This window comes from Paramormyrops kingsleyae, chromosome 14, assembly GCF_048594095.1.
Source record: "Paramormyrops kingsleyae isolate MSU_618 chromosome 14, PKINGS_0.4, whole genome shotgun sequence".
NCBI classification, from domain to species: domain Eukaryota; kingdom Metazoa; phylum Chordata; class Actinopteri; order Osteoglossiformes; family Mormyridae; genus Paramormyrops; species Paramormyrops kingsleyae.
In genome coordinates, this window is record NC_132810.1 from 9354344 (window position 1) to 9377908 (window position 23565).

At 43.0% G+C, this 23565-nt stretch overlaps 2 protein-coding genes across 3 annotated transcripts; one reads left to right on the forward strand and one right to left on the reverse strand.

The window, feature by feature from the left end:
* Positions 1 to 1377: 1377 nt before the first annotated feature.
* dlst (dihydrolipoamide S-succinyltransferase) lies at positions 1378 to 10124 on the reverse strand. Its single transcript, XM_023828468.2, has 15 exons — positions 9959 to 10124; positions 7181 to 7214; positions 6979 to 7021; positions 6576 to 6637; positions 6222 to 6296; positions 6075 to 6130; positions 5573 to 5681; positions 5186 to 5359; positions 5022 to 5107; positions 4542 to 4639; positions 3308 to 3438; positions 2853 to 2926; positions 2612 to 2695; positions 2207 to 2374; positions 1378 to 2124 (listed from the first exon to the last, which is right to left on the reverse strand). Exons 1-15 carry the CDS (start codon positions 10019 to 10021, stop codon positions 1990 to 1992), a joined length of 1392 nt encoding a protein of 463 aa, XP_023684236.2. The 5' UTR covers positions 10022 to 10124; the 3' UTR covers positions 1378 to 1989.
* A 353-nt stretch (positions 10125 to 10477) lies between these two features.
* prox2 (prospero homeobox 2) lies at positions 10478 to 21246 on the forward strand. 2 transcript variants are annotated; one of them, XM_023828274.2, is made up of 5 exons: positions 10478 to 10616; positions 13408 to 14988; positions 16458 to 16565; positions 18128 to 18322; positions 19846 to 21246. In XM_023828274.2, the coding sequence occupies exons 2-5, from the start codon at positions 13465 to 13467 to the stop codon at positions 20011 to 20013; spliced, it is 1995 nt and encodes a 664-aa protein (XP_023684042.1). In that variant the 5' UTR covers positions 10478 to 10616; positions 13408 to 13464; the 3' UTR covers positions 20014 to 21246. The 2 variants fall into 2 exon arrangements, with proteins under 2 accessions (XP_023684042.1, XP_023684044.2); XM_023828276.2 differs by lacking the exon at positions 19846 to 21246 and adding an exon at positions 19438 to 19670.
* Positions 21247 to 23565: the final 2319 nt, after the last annotated feature.

Consider the following 23565-nt stretch of genomic DNA (forward strand, 5'->3'; position numbering starts at 1 on the left):
CTAGGGGGCTAAAAGATGACCAAATAAGAAATAAGTCAATATTACTGAATTATTTATATTGGGACAGTTAATTCAAACATTACACCATTAACCACAGCAGTACTGCAGTCTGGTGTAGCCATTCCAGTGTCAGAATATTTTAGAGGAAACTTTGTTGTAATAACAACACATCTCTCATAAACTATTTGTTTTCACCTGCCAGAACACACACAGAAGGTAACCAGTGCATTGCTGGATTTCAAATGTGTCTTTTTTAAGATACAGACTACATTAACATACTCTACATGCCACTAATGCAACTATAAGTGGCATTACAAGTCAATAAATACGAACACCATACTGGACCTATTTATCCTAATTATCTATTTTACAGTGCTGTTTTTTATTATGATAATTTGATGCCAATTTTAATGAATTCCCATCTTAGTGCCACCAGTCTTTTGAAGGAGCTGTCAGCTCCACACAGCGTGTAATATGGACGCTGGATGGCTCTGCTTGCCTCTAACAAAATGAGATGGTTTAAATTATATCATTGCATTCATAGGCGGGTGCGTTAGCTAACCACTGCTGCAGAGGGGTAATGGCGAACAGCTTCTAAATACTGGACTTTCTCACTTATCTGAAACCAGGGGTACGGCGTTAGAACATAAGGCGGATTCATGCGAGTCCTCGATGGCTACAATGTGTGATAGTTTCCGGTTCGTCTCATCACAATATGATATGACTGAAGTCATTATCACCTGGTGTCTTAGGTGTAAATCAGTCAGACCGAAAGCCACAGGGCTGCTAAGTCCTCAGGAGCTGCCCCTGCCCAGTACTGTTCTCATAAACACCTTATGTGTGCGTGTGGGGGGGGAAGTATTTGTACTCTGGAGCGTTGTCACAATTCCCCTCTACTAAAAATGCATGAAAACACAATTTTCATACCAAGATGTTTATCTCAAGGAGAGTGGAGTCTAGTAAGAGTCATGTGATTTGTCCACCTAATTCTTTCACCAGAGCTCATACTAAGGGTGTCACTGAACCACATCCTCTGTTCCGACTCAAGATCGGTGGATGTCTCATGTATTTATATTAAATAGGTGAGACCTTTTTTTTTTTTTTTTTTTTTAGGAAGCAGTGGTTTCTAAAATATCAAGAGGTCACATGATCGCTGTGAGATGGCGCCGGCCGTACACCGCGAGTGTTGTTGACGGAGGCCGTCGTCTCCCTCGCTGTGTGGGTCTGCCTGCAATAACGTGCAGCTCAACGCTGCAAGGGCGCATTCGGACATTGCATTAAAAGCACGCAAAGAACTAAAGGACTGGACTTGAGAAGTCAGCAACGCCAACGGTGGGGCAAACTCGCATAGACAACAAAACAAAAAAAAAGCATATATAAATTGCATGTTTCTTTAATGTTTAAAATTTCATCTTTCATAAATACATCCACGACCATATGCGGCAGAGATGGACCTGCTGTCAAGGTTGTCGATGACTCGGCTAAACTCATGAGAAAGACACACTGCTAACTTGTGCGTATGAAATAATTTCACTACATAAGGACCATGTAGTGAAATATTTAAAAAAGAAGTGACAGGGTTCAATAGCACGGTTTCCGGTGGTAGCATTAAAAAACAGTGGTTCATTTGTTCTCGTTACTGTCATTATTCTTTAGGCAAATATTGGATTAATTATAGCCTCAAATATAACGAGAAAAGGGAATAGGCTGGACCAGAACAAGAGAAAATAAACGAAAACCCCCAGAGTCTTTACACTAAGCATGTACCCGGTCCACTAAAATGGTCTGCAATACTGTACATTATAACCAAGCTCTTCGCCACTAGAATCCATGCAGAAAGCCAAACCATAGTCGTCACTGATATGTGAGGTACCAGAATATTCAAAATCACTTTGTTTTTTAACCAATCCAATTATTCAAATGCATTACAGAAGACAGGGGTATGACATTGCTTTGTGGCTTTTAAATAGACTAATTTAGCTGGACAGATCACATGTCCAGGAGCAGGACTCTCGGATCCTCCACCACACTCTTGATCTTGCGCAGGAAAGTCACTGCCTCTCTGCCGTCAATCAGACGGTGATCGTACGTCAGCGCCACGTACATCATGGGCCGGATCTCCACCTGCGAGGGGAAAACAGCGCCACTTAGAGGCCTCCTGGCGGTCTAGCATGCCGTAACGTGGATCTCGGCTGAGCATACAGACCTTGCCTCCTACAGCCACAGGCCTGTCAAAGATGGCGTGCATGCCCAGGATGGCCGACTGCGGCGGGTTAATGATGGGTGTCCCGAACATGGAGCCGAACACTCCTCCATTACTGATGGTGAAGGTTCCTCCATCCATGTCTTCCACGGCCAGTTCATTTTTTCGTGCCTGAGTAGAAATGCGGACTTTAACTCGCACACCTAACCTGGGGTCAAACTGACCCCAAAGGCACATTTCAGGCGACTTCTCATAGTAACGTAATGATTGTAGGAGCGTGTTAATCGAGTGACGAAAGGCAACTTTGAAACATTTCCCCTCTTTCCAGCAGATGAGTTAAACACTTGATTCCATTAATCCCTAAAGCAGTACCAGCTGCTAACAGAGAGCCAGCCTCATGGTGGGTACCTTCTCTCCCAGCTCATTGATAGTTTTCTCAATGTCAGCAAAGTTCATCGCCTCCACTCCCCGGATCACCGGAACCACCAGCCCCTGCGAGGGAGACAGGCGCCTCAATGTGAGCAGCACCGGAAATCTCAGCAGCTCCTAAGCCAGCTTGCAGGGCAGAGCAGGACATCAGTGACGCCGCCGATCTTGAGCTCCCAAGGCCAACAAACTATGGGGTTTCTCAGCACAGGCTGCTCATTACCTTCGGTGTTGCTACAGCCACGCTGATGTCGATGTAATCCCTGTAGACAATCTCTTTGGTAGTGTCGTCAATAACTGGACAGCCAAATGACAGAAATGATACATGCTAGTATTAAGAAGAATTTTACACATTTACTTTTCACGTAAGTAGTTTTAAGCATTGCCTAAACCACAAGGTTTAAAACCCCACATACAGCCGTAAATAGTTCAAAAATTGAAGAGGGGAGAAAAAAAAACCCCAAATACAAGCTGTGGGGGAAAAAAAAACGACCACAGACACTTTTAGAGCGGTGGGAGAATAGGTAAGCAGATCAAACACCTGCCTGAAACTACTGTGGCCTCTCTAAGGCTGGGGGAAGTTGGGAGTGGGGAGGTCTGTGGGCCAGCCGTAGGAGACAGTAAAATCTTCAGAAAACAAACAGTCAGAACCAAGCGGCCCATCGAGAGGCTCCATACCGGCGTTCACGGCAGGCTGGTCAGTCAGGGCGTGAGCGGCGGCCTTCACGAAGGCGGACATGAAGCCCAGCTTGACGCCGTGCTTCTTCAGGAAGGCATCCTTGTGCACCTTTCTCATTTCCTGCATGTTGCTGTGGGGACAGACAGCAGCACGGTCACATGACTGTGGCCAGTTAAAAGGGCGACAATCAAAGATTCCACCACTGCGCCAAATGTTCTGGGCCTTGGCAGCACATGAGGCCATTACGTCGGTACCTGGTCAACCTGGGTTCATCTCTCCTTCTCCGGGGAGAAAAAAAAAGAAAACAGGAATACAAGTACTGGGGTTTAATTGTTTATTTTCCTGCCTGTAACTTCGTTTAAACTCTAGGGTTACGCCGCTAACGGCATTAGCCCCTCCCAAGACACGCACTCTCCGAGAAAGGAGAGAAGAAGCGATAAAAATCTTCACTTCTGAAAACCCGACAAATGCTATTGGCTTGCCCTAAAAGCCTATTCCGTTTCAGGCCACGCTTCCAGCCGGCGGGCCGGTCTCTGCGGGCTGCCGCCCTCGCCGTGGCCTCCTAACCTGGCTCCTTCCTTGGCCTTCAGATTAGCGGTGGTCCTGGGGAAGTCTCCCTATGGCCCGTCAATGCCAATTGGATTACGACACATAGCAAACCCCAAATAGATGAAAGTTGACACCCATGTTTGCTCTTGGAAGAAAAGCAGAGAGTGCGGTCTTCAGGCACAGGAGGGGAGGGGGGGACAAAACAATAGCTGACATTTCCTGATAAATTAATAAAGCTTGTTTTACCAATTGTATCTGTTTTACTGGCATTAGGACCAAATATTTACATCGGCCTGTTTAAGAAGGTATTATATTTCAAAAAGCTCTTCCTCTGGGGCGAGTCGACCCACGCAAATGTTCGCTAAAAGTGTTCCTTCGACGATACATATTAGTGCTAACAGCTAAAGTGTTTTTTCTTCCCCCCCAGCATGCGACAGCGATCTCCCATTTCACCGAGTGCAAATCTGGTGCGAAAATTTGTCGGCATCTCAGTTTTTAATCTTGCAAGTTGCAAGGCGTCACTCCCATTACAGCGGGTGGGACTGGGGGCAGCAAAAGAGCTCGTTTGGCATTTGAAGACCACTCACTTCCTTTATATAAAAAAAAAGTATTTTTTTGTGTTATGACTGATATTAAATGCAGAGGCGGTTCGGTAGAAAGGAAACTGTGTTAAAAATGGCCTACCTCATGTCGACCTCGTTGAAAGTGGTCAGCATAGCACAGGTGTTTTGGGCCTCTTTAAGTCTCTGGGCGATTCTTAGCCTCATGCGGTTCATCTTCACCTGTGACGTCAGAATTGGTGGGGGGGGGGGGGGGGGGGGGCACAGAAAAGAACTCACTCCCAGCAGTGGCACTTCACATTTACCCAACTGCTGGTTTTGGACTGGTGAGGTCATACTGCACTGCAGCTTCAAAGCATGGTGAGATGAACTGGTCACTGCACAGCCAGCCTGCCCTCCCCCCCACCAAACAACATGAACGTCCACAGTGTAAGATGGAACAGGAAGTTTAAAGATAGTCTGTGAAATGTGGGCCTTTTCCTTTCAGACCAAAGCAGTCCAACACCCCGCTGCAGGGCTGGGCGACGTTCACACACCACCCGGGAAACTGCAGAGGCAAGGATCCCACGGTCCGGGACATGTGCCGGCTGCATCGGGCCCTTACCCGGTGCTCTGACCTGGACCCCTTCACGCCGGCATCGGCATGGGGCGCTGGAGCGGCCGGGGCCACCGTGGGCTTAATGGCAGACACTGCAAGGTGAAAGACAAGGGTCAGCCTGGCGGAACCCTGGGTCGGGGCACGCGGCTCGATCAGAGAGGAACACGCACCGGGCTTGGCGTCAGCGGCCTGCCCTGGCACGGGAGGCACAGGGGGCATACTGGTGGGAATAGGGCCTCCGGCAGGGGCTGCTGGAGGAGGAGGTGGTGGAGGAGCAGCTGCTGCGGTGGCCTCCGCTTTGGGGGCTGCTGGCTGGGGGGCGTCAGCAGGTTTAGCAGCGCCCGCTGCCAGCAAACAGACCAACACACATTAAGCGTTTAGAAATCTGCCATATTCCGATGGCGGCGACGCTAGCTGGGGCCTGGAAGGCACAACTCATGAGCGAGGGACACCCTCCATGTCGATACTGCTAACATGGTGGCAGCTAGCCTGCAATTAGCCAAACAGCTACAGTAAATGCCATCCCCCTTTGGCGGCAGAGAGAGAGAGAAGCCCACCTCCTTTCCGGAGCGTGAAGAGCGGGGTTCCACCTTCGACTTTCCCTCCGTCCGGCACCAGAAGGGCCTCAATCACGCCTGCAGCCGGGGATGGAACCTGCACTGAAGTCTGGGGAGCAGAACAAGCTCATATTTTAATATTTTTCAAATGAACTATATAAATGCATTTTAAATAAGTCACTTCAGTTCAGGGTATACAATGAAGTAATTAAAATCCAAGCTGCTAAATATAAAGAAATTAGTACTTCAGTTAAATCAATACATTCTCAGTACAACTAAAACTCATATCGTTTAAGGATTTTGATTATTTTAATTTGAATTATCGTATGTCTGACACCAGATCCCTCTAAAATATACTTAAAGCACCGTTGAAGCTATACGATTGAGTTCTCCATTTCTATACAAGGTGCTCACTGCCCATCATGACATTCGTTACAGACTCCACTCTCTCAACCCCCCCCCCCCCCCCCCCAGCAAACCAGGCATCCTAACTCCATCGTACCTTGTCAGTCTCGATTTCACACACCACTTCATCCTCAGAGACGGTGTCCCCGACAGCTGCGATGAGAAACATAAACGTGACCCCCACTCCATTCGCGTGAACGTGGCAGCAGGTTGGATGTGACCACACATCAAGGTTGGGCCGTACCTTTCTCCCACCTCACATCTCCCTCTGTGACAGACTCTGCAAATGCTGGCGTCTTCACTGTGATGACTTCATTCCCTGTCAAAGCAAACAGAGAATTCATAACAGAAAATTCACCTGTGGACCTGGATACTGCAGACGTATATACTGCACCAGTTTTTCTCAACCCAGTACTTGGGGGGGGCCCCCAGACGGCCTACATTTTTACACCTTCCCAGCAACTCAACCGGACAGCCCAGATTTTTCCTGCCTTCCAGCTCCCTTCTAAAAACATGGACTGTCTGAGGGTTTCCCGAGGACCCAAGTGAGAAACACTGTACTGCAATAAAAGCACAACAAAAAGGGCCAGTCGCTTACTGTAAGCTGCTGACGTCCTTAGGTAACGAACGTGGAATATGTTGGATGTGCTGACGCATTCCCTGAAACAGAGTTCAGCGGGGGTTTCTCTACAATCCACTACTTAAAGGCAGCAAATCATCTCTCAACAAACAAATCTTTAAAAAAAAATTTTTTTTAAAGAAACAAGGAAAATGTCCAGAGAGCTGATCAAACTGTACATTTTTGTAGATTCCATGGAATTTCTCACAACAGGATATGTAATATATACGTAATTTTATGACATTTTCACAGCTCTTAACCACCGCATCATCATTTAAAGACAGGGAACAACCACACAACACACAGCTTATCCCAGTTGCGGTCAAGTGTTTCAACAGTCTATAATTGGTCACAATTGTGAATACTGAGAAAAAGCACTTACAATCTGCTCTCCTTGTAAGTGATGTGACGAGCAGCTAAGAGGCCTTCAGAGCAAACAATGAGAAATGAGATTTCAGAAAGGGGGTTGTAGTGAAACTTCAGCATTTTAAAGCACGCCATTATTCACTCAGTGAACTGTGGAAGCGCAGTCCAAGTTATTGTTTTAGTTTCTAAAAAACACTAGTACGTTTAAACCGTCTTACCTGACAAAGTCCTCCTCCCCAACACATTATGACCCTGTCAAACAGAAGTGTTACTTCATGGAGTCACATTGCAATAAATACCCAGATCAGCCAAGTGGCAGATTTACAGCTAGATAAACATTCAGAAAATGCTTCAGCGCCTTTCATGCACACCCCATATGGGGAAGTGATGTCCAACCTGCAACCATATGACCAATATTAAGAAAAACATTCACAACATTCTGCAAAACAGCAGCAGGTAATGTATTTTGAAATTTAGAGACAGGACTGTATAAGTCATCGCAAAACTGAACAATAACCAACAGGTGTCACGTAGTGATCATATTTCAATGGAGAACTGAAATGTATGTATAGGCATTCAGGGAGCTGAATGGTGGAAGGTCATGCTTGGACACACTGGACAAAACAAGTCAAGTAAATTGCTAGGTTATCATGGTGCCAGTTATACAGTGCCACTGAGGCCACACAACAAGTTCTCCAGCTCCCATTAAAGACACATCTGGGCAATCGCAGGATTACAGAAAGGCACTGCAAATACCAATGGCTAACATATTAACCTGGCACAGAGACATGGCTGAGCAAGGATCACTAAGCACATAATAAAATAGTTTTTTTAATGCTACAGTAGCAGAAAATTTCTCTAGTATTTATTAAGCATTTGTCTTACAAGCAAAGACTAATTGTACAAACAGCCCCTATAGAGTGATTATATTAATAGCAAGGTCACCGCAGGAAAATAGAACAGAAATTACAAATAGAGCAACTGTTGCTGGTCAAATTCTTCAGTATAAATACGTCTACAAAGAAGTTTTAAACTTAGCATAATATTTGCAATTTAAACTTACGTGCTGAAATATTTACTCAAATCTGAAAAAAACTAGACCATGTTTATTGTCTTCCAAACAGTACTAATCCAAGAACTATTCCATCGGTGCATTGCTTAATAGAAAATTGCACATTCAAATCCCTTATGAAGAAATGAATACAGCCCTTAATAAGCTGCATTTCACAACGAGAATCAAATTCACCTTAGCAGACAAAAAGAGAAAAATCTTGCTTGATTCATTAAATAGCAAAGAGTATAGATTGCAAAACAGCATTGGAATAGTAGACAATTACATTATACAGAATTACAGAAGAGTGCAGTATTAGATTATACTACTTTGGAATTCAGACAGTGGAAGAGCCAGTTTGTATACATTTCACCTGGTCAAAAGATAGTATGGGATTTTCACCTCATAAATCACTCTCACCAAGTTGCCACACCTTACTGACTTTACTGAAGAAATGAAACAATTGACCCTGACCATATCAATACAGTCATGAAAAAAAAGTTTTTGTTGGGCACCGCAAACTATCATTACAGCTTAATTAAAAATCTATTTACCTCTGAAATGTTTGGAAAGTAAAGTGTAAACCCTGTACATGTAATGTATATACATGCAAGTGTGTAAAACAGTGGAGCACACATTTAGAGTGTTACACTGGGCAATAGTATAACTACTATCAGTGAATGACAATTAAAAACCAGAACACGGTGTCAAATTAAATGAAAGATGATCCCACAATTCAGTCAGACTATAGTAAAGGCAACATTAATCAAAATTGAACAAGTGGCAGTGAGTTGTAAGTGAGCTCAAACTTTTAAATTTTCAGCCCTGTTCCTGGAAACTGACCAATACTTAAAGAGGCCAGTGATTACCTATAGAGTTTTTTGCTTACAGTGAAACTGACTTCTTTCTTACTGCCATGGCATTAATATGTAAGGGAGTTACAAGCTCCTCCCACCGCTTAGTTTTAATGCTCCTGACAATGGAGCAGAGTACATCAGCCCCAGTCAGTGGAGGCTGTGCTGTTACGCACAGCGGTGTGCACTCTGGACCATGGACTTCACGGTTTGCATCTCAGTTCAGGTACAGATACCTTCACCACTCACAGGACCCGCTGGAGAAAATCCTCCATAAATAAATAAAACCTCAAATCACATAAGAACAAAAGACATCAGGATTGCTGGGATGATCACTAAGTAAGAATCACAGGTTCAGATAAACTGGGGCATATAGAAATGGCCAACCTTACAGCACCCCCTCCAGTCATGATCACAGATTCCACAACAACTGTAGATCCATCAACTGATAATGGCAGCCAACACACTAGACACTATTTGAATGTATTTACGCGTTTGCAACAGGCATTTGCATTTAAACTAAAATTAGTAAGGCAGCCCCACACAGACATCCCCATATAGCGCCTCTGTCCTTTAGTGACATGCAGTAATGCAACACCGAGATGAAACAATGTTTCACAAAATGTTGCGAGTTACCGAGACTGGAAACTTTCTAAATACCAAACAGACATTTTTTAAAAAGATATGCAGTACAAAACGATTACCTACGGGTAGTCTGTGTGACTGTATGGGGCAAATTGAGAAAGTTTTCAGGTGACCTCACGATATCCTAACCTACGGTCTGACCCGGTAAGTTCCCTACTAGCGGCTAGCTAATTAGCCAAAGGACATAGGGCACTTCTATAAGGCAGCGATCTTTGACTCTATAACCCACTAATGCGTTTCGTTAAGCATAGATGTTTACAGCCTAACACCCATATTAACTCCACTACCCCAGTGTCTTGTAAGAAAAATGTCATTTCTTTTCGTAGAAGGTGTGTCACCCTGTCCTTGGGTCGGCGTGTGAGGCCTACCCGCGGCCTAATTACGCTCCGACTACATTAGCGGTACAGCTCGACTCCGGGATCATTTGGTTAATTAACGTCGCCTACCTGGCTAAGCGCAGAGAGGGAGCGCCCAAGGGTGCGTGTGAAACACCGACAGTGGGACAACATAGCGCCTAGAACTACAGCAGCCACCAGGGTGTCGCACGAGCCGCACAGAGATGCTCGGACGGGAGGGTCCGTCACTCAGCGCGAGCGGAACGGAAGCACCGCGGAACGAACCATCTACGGGGGAGAATGTGAGGGGGGGAATGGGGCAGACCAATTTAATCCTCCGTATATGTGTATGGTCTATATAGGGAGGTATACTTATACATATATACATTATAAGTACTGCAACTAGTAACTGCAGTAATTTCATCTGATTTAGCATTAAGTCTAATTTTACATGACGATATAAATCACAAACTGCTTAACTTAATATATCATTCAAGTAATTATTGTGAGTCTGATCAATTTCATTCTTATATATTTTATTAATTTGCTCATTCAAACAAATTAAATAACTTAGCCTACTAGGTTTTACTACAGATAGCTTGCCCATTTAGCTTCATGTGCAGGCGCTTCCCTAACCAGGTAGCCACGCCTACGCGCGCCTTTTGTGGATTCAGTTGTTCTCACGGATGCTCTCGCTCCACGGTAAATGGGTTTTTAATTTCGATCTGACTTCTGGACCAGCATCACTTCCTTCCCATCAAAGCTACAGGTAAGATGCGATCTTTATTCACCCTCTTCTCTCCGTGTTCTTGTGACCATCTCGTCCTTTATTATAGAAGATGCCGTAATCTCCGTTCATTAAGAGGTACTACATTAATAAGCTAATATGAAAAGTTTTTACAAATTATAATCTGTAGGGTTTAGGTTGTCGACGTTTTGTAACAAGTATGAAATATCACGCGCCACAAAATTCTTACATTGCAATTGAAAATTTGCTGGGATTTCATACTGGGCAAAACCACGTTTATGACTATTTGTTTTCTAGGTTTTTGGTGGTTCGCATTTCTGAAACGGAGCTGTCAAAGTTTATTAACTTAAAGGAATGAAGTAAATGGTACTATGTGCTTTTTCACTTTTAGTTTCTTTGAACTGTTAAACAAAACCGTTACTCTGAAGAAGGTAGAACTTGAATAGGCGTACAGATAATAAAAATAACTATTGAAACAGCTGTATTATTGCTTAAAAACCTTATTCGTAGTAAATCATCATTATCAATTCATCCACCGGGGGTAGCCTATTGTTTGTTTTATTTTTGGGAAGTTAAGTTATTTATTAACGACGATGACATTCTTGTTTCCTCTTTCTAAAACAACCAAGAAACGATTGACTTGTACGTGTCCATGACATATGTGGTAAGGTGGAGGTTTTTAACTTAAGCTTTTAGTTCCTTAAATGACCTTGCACGTCGTGAATTTCCGCGTGTAACCCTGGTACCTCTGAATAATTAATTTTGGGTTTAGTTTAATTTAGTTTAAGCTTAAATTGGTTATTGATCTTATTATATATGTTAGAAAAACTTGCTCAGAACACTTTCATTTAACCTGCTGTGAAATTTCCCAGCATTCGCTGGAAGCATAATTATTAAAATGGATTTATAACTCTCTTCTCAATAATAACTACCACAAACTTTGAATGTTGTGTTGAATTAACAAGTCAGTATAAATCTTTTCGGACTGTTCCCATACAATATATGACACACTATTAAGTCACATAACATTTTGCAGTAGGCCTACAGGTGATAACAACTGCCAAGTATTCAAATATATATTCTAATGTTGTCATTCTAAGAGAATAGAACTATAAACCTTTTCTTTCGGTTGGTCAAAATAGGGTGAACTTAAGACTGTATGGGCTACTCTGTTTCTGTATTTAAATACTGAGGTTAGAATTTAGCTATTAAGTCATTGAGCCTCTGCACATTGCAGAATAATCGCATTAGTTATTAAAACAAAGCCAAAGGAAAAAGAAAAACTGACGCTAGGTTGTTACAATGCTATTTCAACTGTTGTAAAGTGTTTAACAGAGACCGTGTTCAGCATCTTGCCCACCTACCTGCTTTTTTTACCTCCAAAGAGGCCACCATGCAACTGCATCATTAATTACAGTTAACGAATGTACAGTATCAGAGTTTAAAACACTCGCCATATGGACACCATGCAGTTTTGCCACATGAGATAATTTTTTAAATAGTTAAAAACTAATGAGATGGGTTTATTACTACAGCTGCAGTAGAAACTTTAGTTTGTGGCTAAGTGGTAACGTAAATCTTTTTAAATCCCTTCTCTTTAGAAGCGACGATGTGTTCAGAGTCGAGTGTCGCTGAAAGTTATGGCTGGATGCCTTCAGAAACGTGTTTTCCGATACAACAGATCTGCAGACGAACATATTTTAAAACTGGAGTATTAACTTTTCAGCACCCATGAAAGGTCAAAGAACGAATGAATGTAAACGAATAAAAATTGACCTTAGGTGTGATCTTCGGGAAATATTACGTAATTCATATTTCAATTAAAGCACCCTTTGTGGTGTTCATTAACCCTTTTATCATGTTCAGAATGCTGTTTAAAATACAAGATGAGAGAACGCTATGCTTTTCTACTTAGAACTCCGTCCGTAAAACTCCCGATCTTCCATTTCATTATATTGAGTGGTTTAACGGATAAAATGAGGATCCTTGGGGGTTCCTCTATGGTTAATAATTAATAACTCAGTTTAATTTTTATTAAAGTGAACTTAAGAAAATTTAAGAGGATATTTAAAGCACAGAAAATATATTCTGGATTTTACCTGTTAAGGGTATGGCAGCTGCGGGCTTATTCTCTACACTTTAATTAACGCAGCCAAAAGACAGTGATAGTGTATGAAATCTAAATAAAAAGGTATGAGAAATAGACTTTTTTAATATAAGAAAACGATGTGTTGATGTGATGAGTGTCCCCGAGTTATTTTGCTGAGGGAAGCGGTCTTGGACAGACTTTCAGTGTGCCGGTCACGGGTTTGTTATGAAGGGAAAAGTTTCGATATATTGTGCCGGTAAGACTCTAAATTCTACTCTCCCGTGATTTGTAATCATTGATGAAATTTCGTCATCGTAATGCAAACATACAACAAAACGCAGAATATTATAAACCTGAGAGTTTATTTGGAAAACTACTGTTATGGAAAATCTGTACCTAGCTGTAGACATTAGTAACACGGTCCTGAACAAGGGCGTCGTTAGTCCTATTTTAGAGGGGCTTTAGCCCCCACCCCAAAAAAATTGTTTTTAGCCCCCACAAATAAATGTGTATTTATTGGCTTAACCATGAATAGCTTTTTACTTTATAAATAAATTTCCATCACCCAATCCCAGTAACGACCCCCATCCATTCATCTCTAACTATACTCCTGGTCCTGAATTAGATGCAGTGTGGGGGAAAATGTGTTTTTTGTGAACAAGGTAAAGTAAATTCTCTTTCACATTTTCAGCCAGACTGTCATCCATCCCTTTTGTCTTTCAGATTTGCAACACGGCGCCCGCAGATCGAGCGGTCAGTCTGCGGTAAATCGTTTTGATCATGAATCTCAGTCTATCCGACCGGAGTGTGCAGGGTAATAAGGGATCCCATGAAGAGGATAAACCACAACTGGCCCACCCGTATTTCCACAGAACAATGTACGATGACTCCTTGGCCAGCTATTCCAATGGATCCATTATCTCACAGCTCCTGAGGAAGACCATCCAGAGCAAGAAAGCCTTAGATGATGGCTTGTTCTACCTGCCAGCTACCACCCTGTCCACCACTGCCTTAGTTGACTCAGGCCAAGAAGACCAAGACAGCACATCTTCTGGGAACAGTGCGACAGAGCCCGGTTCTCCTAGTGGTTGGCCCTCCTCGTCTGGTGGCTCTGAGGGTGAGAGACCTGTTAGCGAGCATCTCCGGGCTAAGCGTGCCCGAGTGGAGAACATCATCCGGGGCATGGCGGGCTCCCCTAGCGCGCGGGTCCTAGGGGCCAATGAGCAGGCTGACGAAGAGAGCCACGACAACAGAGAAACCTACAAAGAGAACAAGAGGAAACAGAGGCTGCCACTGCATCAGGACCTGGACAGTGCTCCAGCCAGCAGGGGGCGCAGCAGCAAGGACGAGGAGTGCCACCGCCTGCGGGGTCAGCTCCACGCCATGCAGAGCCTCCTCAGGCAGCTCCAGGAGAAGTTATTCCGGGTGCAGAACCCAAATGATTCAGAGCATGAGTATGGAGAGGAAGCAGGCATGGCGGGAACTGTGGTAAGCGACGACGTCATGGAAAACCTAGAGTCACTGCACAGCTCCGAGTGTGAACTCCACATGGACCTGGATGAGGAGTTCGAGAGAAGGCTGCACAATCAGAGGGAGTCAGGCAAGACAGACAGTGACCAAGTAATGATCCATTCGGGGGGAAGGAATCTACAGGAAGCTTTAAAGTATGAGCTGTCCAAAGCCATAGCAGAGAGCGTCGATTTGGTTTTCAAAAAGTTCTCTCCTACTTTACTGGTTCCACCAAGCCCCTCACACATATCACAGGTCCCAGAGCTCAAGAAAAGGACCAAAACACAAAGTTCCCTAGAGATATCAAAAGCCAACGGAGAAGGAACTCACAGGTCCCTCAACTACTATGAGGGCTCCGAGGGTCATACTCCGGAAGACCAGACGGAGGCGCTGTCGTTAGTCGTTCGCAAGCCGCCCCTGAGCCACCCAGTTACAGCAAGCCCAGTAGCGAAAAGGCCCTACCCATTATCCCATGCTCCTTTCCAGTTCAGTTACTGCTCCCCCCTCCAGGAGAATCAGATTTTAGGGCACCTCCTGAAGTACGGCCCGCACAGCAGCTTCGGGAGCCTCTCCTGCCTGCCCCCACCCGTAGACAGGTCCTCGACGGACTCCATCAACCTGACGTGGGACGCCATCGCTGCCAGAGCCAAGGTGACCTCCAACCCCATGGGCCATCGCCCCCAGCCTACCACCATGGGGCAAGTGATGGTGGACGGCCTGAGCCTCCCCACCATCAAGGTAGAGTGCGGGGACTCGCAGACGATGGCAGAGAGGAACACCTACATGTCGCTCAGTATATCCTTTCAGGGCCAAAAGAAATGGCAGAGTCCTTGTCAGGTCATATTTCTATCGGCTAATGTTTTCTGATAAGTTTCCTGATAATGCCCAGGTCATTTGATATATGATCCCCACAACAAGCATCAAAGATAACGCAAATAACAACTTAGTATACATGTCTATCGCCAGCTTATGGAAAATTCCGTTTCCCCTCTAAAACACTCTTGCATAGCAAAGCAATTGGCGTATGCAATATATGGTTTGCATTCTCCTCATATAAGTAAGATTGCTAATCATTCACAAAAGCCTTTTTCGATATCTGAGCAGATTTTTGTCCAGCCTCTCGCTCGTTTATAATAATCTTACTTCTGTCCTCAAGTTTATTATTATTGCCATGCAGTGCCTTTGAAAACAAAGGCAAACCAACAAACAAATGGCAATTTTCCTTTCTTCCTTCCCCAGTCAAAAAATGACTCCGCGAAGCTTGGAGCTGCATTAGGAGCTCAGTAGTCTGGACTTCAAGGAGAATTTTCCCTTTGATCTTGGTAACCCCAAAGAAAATTACGGCATCTTCTTTAATCTGAGCAGAGTAATGACTTTAAGTCTGGAAAAAGACAAATAAAAAGGAATACAGGGCTTTGATAAGAATTGTTAGGAACAAAAGCCAGTGTTTCAAAGGCAGAAAAAGCAGCATTTTCGGCTCAGGAAACTCTTGTTTTTTTCCCACTTGAAAAAGTGCACTCAGAATACACTTACATGTCTTCAGCGTAAGAGATGTGTACCTTGAAGGTCAGATCTGGTTGTTTGTGAAAAATAAAAATGCTTTTTTTTCCCTTATAGTGACCCTTTTGCAGTGTTTTTCAGAGCATATCCTCAGGATCTATGCACTTGTTTTTGTTTGCCAATATAGCGCACTGCATCTCATTACTGGCGATTCCTCCAATTCATATATTTTCTAATTTCATCCGATTTAAGCTCATAATAAAGTCAAGCAACTAAAAATAAAGACTATAAATATGTAATGTCTTTTCTAGGCCGAACTATAATTAGAGAGCATCTACTTGCCTGTTAAACAAACAAATCTGTGAGTTTTACAGCTACTTAATTCATTTAAACTGTATTGAAAACGCTGTCTGTACACCTGCTGCCTCGCGCTGGACGGGGCACAAAAATAATGTGAATAAATCAGATGATACCATTTGAATATGCCGATTGTCTCTACCGGGCATCAGCATGGCTGTACGTGGAAGTCCCTAATTAAAATCTGTAATTTAATTTTTGAAGCCATTTCGCCAGCTCACACGAGATGTTCTGTTGCTGTCGACTCCATTTGCCCTGTAATGTAATTAATTACGGGCCGGAGAGTGCGCTAAGAGACAGGAAGGGGGTAGATCAGCATCCGTATCGGCCAAGGAAAGGGTGGATATCTTATGGAGGCAGGTCCACGAACCTTTCTGGCGGGTCTGGATTCCTTAACGTCAGGAAACATCCAGGAAGGCCTAACCCCCAGCCACCTGAAGAAAGCAAAGCTTATGTTCTTCTATACCCGCTATCCCAGCTCCAACGTGCTGAAAACCTTCTTCCCAGACGTGAAGGTAAGCGCTCATCCTCTGGAGTTCGCAGATATCTTGAAAACACCGGCGATCTTGAGCTTTTGTCTCTGAAAAAAAGATGTGTCACTGTCGTTGTTTGATGTTTCAGCACAATAGAAACAGATTATATTTACTATCCTGGAAGAGACTTAAACTCAGCTTACAGTTTTACTTCAACAGAAATAACAGCTGAACAGGTTTATCAGCTTCAACAGAATATTTACAGACATAATTCGCATTAAACACCTTCCTCAAACGTCCTGCAGTTCCTCTAAAGGGATTTACTTATAAACCTCTTAGGCCATAGTTACACTGTAATAAGTAATTATAGTTCATGCTTATTTTATGTTAATTTTACGTAAACAGTTATTAGTTATGAATGTCTTATTACAGTTGCTACTTGTAACAAGAATGAAAGGTGTATGAAATATTTACATGAATATATTTGTGTAATCAGTGAACAATACAGTTGTAACTGTTTTGCTACACAATAGGTGTTTTGGTGAACTGGATACTTCAGTAGCAGAAAGCTTTTAGGTAGGGAAATCACATGGCATCGTCAAGATCTTTATCTAGACGTGAACAAAAAGGATAGATCCTCCTCCACATGAGCCCCGGCGTGTTGGGCAAGCTGGGGTGGGGGGTGGGGTCATTATGTCACTCAGGCTAAATGTCACTCAGCGTCAAACCAAGTGACGGTTGATGTAAAGAGGCAACAGGCCGGAGAAAACCTGCATTTGATGTGGCTCAGTGTGGCTGTCAACCCGCCAAGTCTTTGCGGCGGCCTTTTGTACGGGGGGGCTGCGAGCACGACTCCCCCTCAGCAATGAGACCTAGGCAATCATTCGCAGGGGGGAGGTGGGTCTCCAGCTAGCCAGTGACCCTCCTGTGGGAAGTCACCCCAAAAAAGCTGGATGGCTAATCCCCAAACAGCCGGAGTCACTGAGAGGTCAACGTGCCGCTTACGCTTACAGACTGCGGCGAACGAAAAAGACAGACACAGGTCCTGGGTGTCCACTTTGCTAATCTGGACCAGGAAGTCACAGGGCCCAAGGCTCAGGCTTCTGATTTTCTGGGGTCTGTAACAGAGGTAGGCAGAGACAGGAGCTCTGAAATGTGGAAGTAAATTCAGTCAGGCAAACGAGGAGGCGAAATGGCGACGAGAAAAGTGACACAGCTGGGGAAACAAAACGACTATGAACAATACTGCCTTCACTTCCCAGTTTTACATCAGAGGGACAAAGGGAACAATAATTAAATAGAAGTGTCAATAGAAAAATCAAAGTAGCCGTACAGTTTATTGTACCATGTGTCTCGACAAGTACAGATTTGTCTAGAAAGTGCAATTCGAATGATGGCGAATGTATTTTGTATTTTGAAAATTAACTTGGGTTGAGGAATTGAAGAGGAATTCCCTTTATTCTTTTTCTAACATAATTTCAACCTGTTTCGAAGACCAAAGAAATCCAACAATGAACCATATGTCATGCACGGTCTCCTACCTGTTTATTTTATAACATCCCATGGAACCGTTTGCACCCCTAATCCTTGTTTTGCATTTCCAGTTTAACCGCTGCATCACCTCCCAGCTCATCAAGTGGTTCAGCAACTTCCGCGAGTTCTACTACATCCAGATGGAGAAGTTTGCCCGGCAGGCCATCATGGAGGGTGTCAGCGGCACCAAGGACCTGTCCATCAGCAGGGACACCGAGCTTTTCCGAGCACTCAACATGCACTACAACAAAGCCAACGACTTTCAGGTAGGCTAAGGCTGGCAGGCCTCTGGCTTGCTTGTGGTCTCTCATGCGGTTTTGCCGTGACGTTTGACATACTTTTAATGCTGAAGCAAGAAGGCAAAAAAAAATGCAGCCTTCTCCCCAAGAAATCGTGCTGTGTATAGAAGCAAATCTCAAACATAGCTTTCATGATTCGACATAGAATGTTTGGTAACACTTTACATTAACTGCATCTTCATTATGCATTCATAGAATATTCATAGTAGCATCCTAACATACTTTAACCGCTTTAATATACATTGGGGAAGTTAATCACAAAAGTAACCCACTACAGAGAGAGGTGAAAAGTTCAGGTCCAGAAAGTACAAATCCAGACCAAAATTTTATTTCAACCAACCAGTTGAGTACTCTGTGACTGTGACTCTTTATACTCACTACTTTTGCTAGTAACTTACTCAACACTGAATGTTTGTTCTTATCATAAAATGCCTGTTATTAACATATACAGTATTAAAGCTGTTATGGTATGTTAGGATGTTAAGGTATAACATGCTCCTTATGAATGCTCTATGAATGCATTGTATAGGCATTATGAAGGTAAAATAAATTTAAAGCATTACTGAGTGTTTGAACTCAACTTCTAGCAAAGCCAAAGAAATATGTGAAGGGGAATGTTCTGTTCTGTGGAAGACGAATCGGTGAAGTTGATTTGGTTAAAGAAAGTAGACGACTGACTAGTCTGGCTTTGTGTGTTAACTTGCCCAGAAAGTGGACCTAGGGGGAGGGGCTACCTGCGGCTCAAGCAGCCTTTGAAACACGTTATCAAAACCATAGATTGGTGCTTTATCAGACTGTGGGAAGAGGAAGCCACTAAAACAACGGTGGATTAGGGTCGTGGACGCGCCTGAGCGAGGCCCGGATAGCTATTGATGCGGAATGCTGAGAAAGACGCGGTGGATTCCGAGGGAGCCGGCCGTCCGGTGGGAAATGTCCCAGACAGTTGTCTTTACCTTGGAATCAAGACATTCTTTTCCCAGGGATGCTTTGTGTTGAGAGCAGGGTAGAAAAAATGACTTATCCCAACAACCATTCGGCCAACTGCTCTGAACCTCCTAATATAACCCACCCCCCCTCCCCAGCCGCCCTCCCAGAACCGTCTCCTCTCTCCTAAGAACCTCCCCAGATTCCCAGCCAATGGCAGTGCAGGTGCCTGAAGCTCAAGCAAGGTCCAGACCATTCTGAACATTATGCAGCAACTTGGCACAAAAATTAAAGTGACCATCGCGCATGTTCTGCCACCTTATTCCTGTTTTCTAAGTGTACAGTCAGGAAAGAAGGACAGAGAATATCAATCTTATCAAATGACTTACATTGACAACATCGATCCAGCCACTCAAGCCAAAATGCTTGCAGTGATCTGCCTTTTAATGTCAATAAAGTTTAGGTTGTACAACTAGAACCCAACTAGAATAAAGGAAAACTGATATACGATGTTTCCGGTTTATCACAAAGACCATATTTCCTTCCACACCAACCCCTTACTGCAGGTGCCCGACAGGTTTCTGGAAGTCGCTGAGATCACCCTTCATGAATTTTATAATGCCATTTCCCTGGCCAAAGACTCAGACCCATCCTGGAAGAAGGCTATCTACAAGGTGATCTGCAAACTGGACAGCGAAGTCCCTGAGGACTTCAAATCACCTTCCTGCCTGTAGAAACAACCAAAAGCAACAGGCCAGGTACCTATCGGAGATTTTGTATAGAGGAATACCACTTGAAGTATGTGCCACTTTTTGCAGTGGATTTAAAATGTACGATTCCCAGCCTAATTGTTGAGGCTTGTCACATGACGTGTGACTGCGGGGCAAACCCTGGTAATTCATGTAATAACAGTCAAAAAGAGATATGATGTAAAATTAAACATTACAAAGCTTGCACAGAGCTGATGACTGACAGCTATGCTCTAAAACTGAATCACTGAACCTCACACAGTTAGCCATAATGTTAGCAGTAGATAGTAATGTTAGCTGTTTACCAAATATTTAGTTATTTTTTAATGACTTGGTTTGCTTAGCTTATGTTTTTATCCAACGCAGCTTATACTTTTATTTAGCCATTTAAACAGATGGATTATTTCCTGGAAAAATTCAGGGTAAGAACTAAGTACAACAGAGGCACTGTGTGGGAACCTGTATGTTTAAATGGGGAACAACTGTGAATAAATCTTAATATCTGTGCATATACTGAGATACAAGCGGAAATAATATGCTTTCCTACGGTGTTTCTTTGACGATTTTCTCATGTCGACAATTGAGTCATAGATTTAGTTATAATGATTAGTTACAATGATTTTTGATGTGATTCAGTTTTGCAGACTGCAATGGATCAGAACCACATTTCATGATAATTATGATACAAAGATCCTATGTATATCAAACATAAATGTTGATTTGAAGTGCAAAATTTCCTATTAGCGAGTGGTTTAATGACTTCGGAGAACATATGTAGCGTTTGTAATAAAGCGACTACAGTAGTTCCTGAAGTATCTGAATTGTCGAGTGTTATAGTGATATAGTATTAATTTGGGAAAACGCCAATTTACACCAGTCAAACAATTTACATTCGTCCGTTCACATGGAAAAAATATTAATATTTTGAAATCAGCATTTCTGCATTGTGTATTTAACGTAGCTTGTAAAACAGGAATTTGGCAAGAATAAAAACGCAATTGCATTTGTGATGACCAATGCGAAAAAAAAACCCGACACATTAAGGACCATTTTACTCACGTCGAAGATACTCAGTTTGTAATGAGATATTCTGTTCATAATCAGGAATTTAATGTGAAGCATAACCTGTGAAATTAAACAGCACTCCCTTTATTTTGAAAGAAAACCACTGTAAACTTCATGCTATGTTCAAGCATTAAAGCATCCGACTTATCTGCATATTTGTTTGACCATTGTCTGTCAGGTTCTACAAAGCACTTAATATTTCTGTCTGATGTCTTTATTTTTTACAGCCTCCACTTTTGTTTCCAGGCAACGGGACAAAATTAATAAACTGTTTAAATGGGAAAGGAAAAAGCAAGACCACTCTGGATAGGCGCGCGTATAGTAAACGTGTCGTTTCATCTCAGCTCTAAGCATGTAGGCCTACCTCATAAGGCGCAATGACTGCTGATGGTGGAAAGGGGGGGCTTCGCTGTCCCTCACGCAGAAGTACTAGATTCAAATTATTTGCAAGATGCAATGTCGCCCTATTTATACGTGAAATGTGAAGGTCAGCTCTACAATAAAACAACACTTAAGGGGCATGAAGTTTACACAGCAAAAGTACTAGGTTACTAGAGTAGCCTACTAGATAAATTTCAAATGCTTCTCATTTTACATAAACCATACGTGTCTTTTCGCGACGTTTTAACCGCATCCAACCGGCAAAAGCTACTGTGAATTAATTAATATATACACGTGGTCTATAAGACTATTTTTACTGACAGTAAAATTGTGCCACAATCAAAGAGAATAAATAGATCTTGGACTGAAGTGGATCAAAGTTAATATTGGAAGTTTAAATGAACACGCCAGGCGCATATTTGTAGGCCTATGTGGAAGACAATTCCTTCTCCGTGAAATAAGTTAGGATTTGATCAAAGATTACTATAAAATGATCCTGATATAGTGATTGCCTTGATTTATTAATTACTTTTATCTACGGGCCGGGTTTCTTAATAGATCAACAAAACTAAAAAATCTATCGGCTGTAATTATCGGGTAAACGAACGGTAGCTTACTCGTATAGTTATTAGCAAGATGCTTTGACCTGAACAAACATGTCTCTTTTAGTAGACTACTAATACCGAAGTTAATTCATGAGAACTTGGTAAACGTGCAAGCAGAAGCATACATAAAGAAGACGATAATTAGACGATGTCTAATTTATCTCAAAATTAAGCTCCGATATTAAATTAATTAACATGCAGTTTTCACTTTTGTGTCATGACAAATCTCCTGTTCCATGACAGAAGCAGGTTAAAATGTCCAATTTTAAAAGCCTGTCCGGGATATTATGACAGATTACTGTGTAACTTGCTCAGTGCCCGTCTTCCAAATGGTGCAGAGCTGTGATGATGAAGGGTCCTATGAGACTGCCTTCAGTCATCCGTGACATTAAGCTTGCCATTTGAATTCTTGCGAACGGCGGACTTCATATTGTCCACTAACAGCTAATTCAAGAGGGGTTTCTAAGGGCTGCTTTTATCCCGGACTAGCTGCAGGTCCGCACAACTGCCGCGTCTTACAAACGGGGACAATGCACTGTGCCCACATGAGTGAAGGACAATGTGACCTCATGACAGAGATGTGCCGCCGGTGCAAAATCCCACTAAGCCGTTGTCGTTTTCCTCCTTGCACCGGCTCCGAGCGCATTAGTCACCGCACAGCAACGTGCATAGTGAGCCACCTCTCTCATTTTCTCACCCCCTCTCACACACTCACTCCGAATGAGACACCCAGCATGCTGATCTATAAGCAAACCCTGGCAAACCTGCACAGACAAACGAAGTTCTGATTACTTATGTGAAGAACGGAAATGCCAATATGTTCTATTCACTAAAGTCGTATGGCAGAAATTACAAGGATTGTAACGGGATAGCACGATTTCCTTTTGCCCAATTCTTTTCGGAATTATTGCGATATGTGTTGTTGTTATTATTCAACGAAAAAAATAATACGCACTAAATAAAATTTAATGCTGTCAGTAGCCCTATATATACGCAATCTCTATATAAACTAGTGCGCCTGATTATCTCTTCCATATACGCAACGGATTGTCGAGCAGTGTTTTTATATGACCTAAAGTAGATAGCAGTAAATGCACGACATTAAGTCCATCTATAATGAATGTAGAACTAATTGGATTTGATGCGTGGACTGCAAGGTGGCGCGCGCCATCTGCGTGCTGAAGAGCGGTGAGATTACATCAGCTACCGGGCCCGGTGAAATTTACTTAAGAGCAACATTTAAAATAAAATCACACAATTTTAATTGAAAAACCTGCAAGGCACCTTTGCATATACAGTCCGTAGCACTAGGAATGGAAGAAATAAATACATTTGCTTGATTAGCCTAATGAGGAAAGAGAAAAATGACCAAGTTAATTATTTGAGTTTTTCAATAAATCCAAACTGCTCGACGCAAATTGGTTTCTTAGAAAAAAATTAATTAGCATTTCACTTGTTGAGCGCGCAGTTGTTAACCCTCGCAAAT

Bases quoted from the DNA above. Each gene is read 5' to 3' on its own strand.
- dlst (XM_023828468.2), bottom strand. From the start codon at position 10,021: ATGTTGTCCCACTGTCGGTGTTTCACACGCACCCTTGGGCGCTCCCTC. The intron at 6,131-6,221 runs GTACGGCCCAAC...TTCTCATCGCAG, and splicing joins AGATGTGAGGTGGGAGAAAG to CTGTCGGGGACACCGTCTCT. The intron at 5,682-6,074 runs GTACGATGGAGT...TCTGCTCCCCAG, and splicing joins GTGAAATCGAGACTGACAAG to ACTTCAGTGCAGGTTCCATC.
- prox2 (XM_023828274.2), top strand. From the start codon at position 13,465: ATGAATCTCAGTCTATCCGACCGGAGTGTGCAGGGTAATAAGGGATCC. The intron at 16,566-18,127 runs GTAAGCGCTCAT...TTGCATTTCCAG, and splicing joins CCTTCTTCCCAGACGTGAAG to TTTAACCGCTGCATCACCTC. The intron at 18,323-19,845 runs GTAGGCTAAGGC...CCCTTACTGCAG, and splicing joins ACAAAGCCAACGACTTTCAG to GTGCCCGACAGGTTTCTGGA.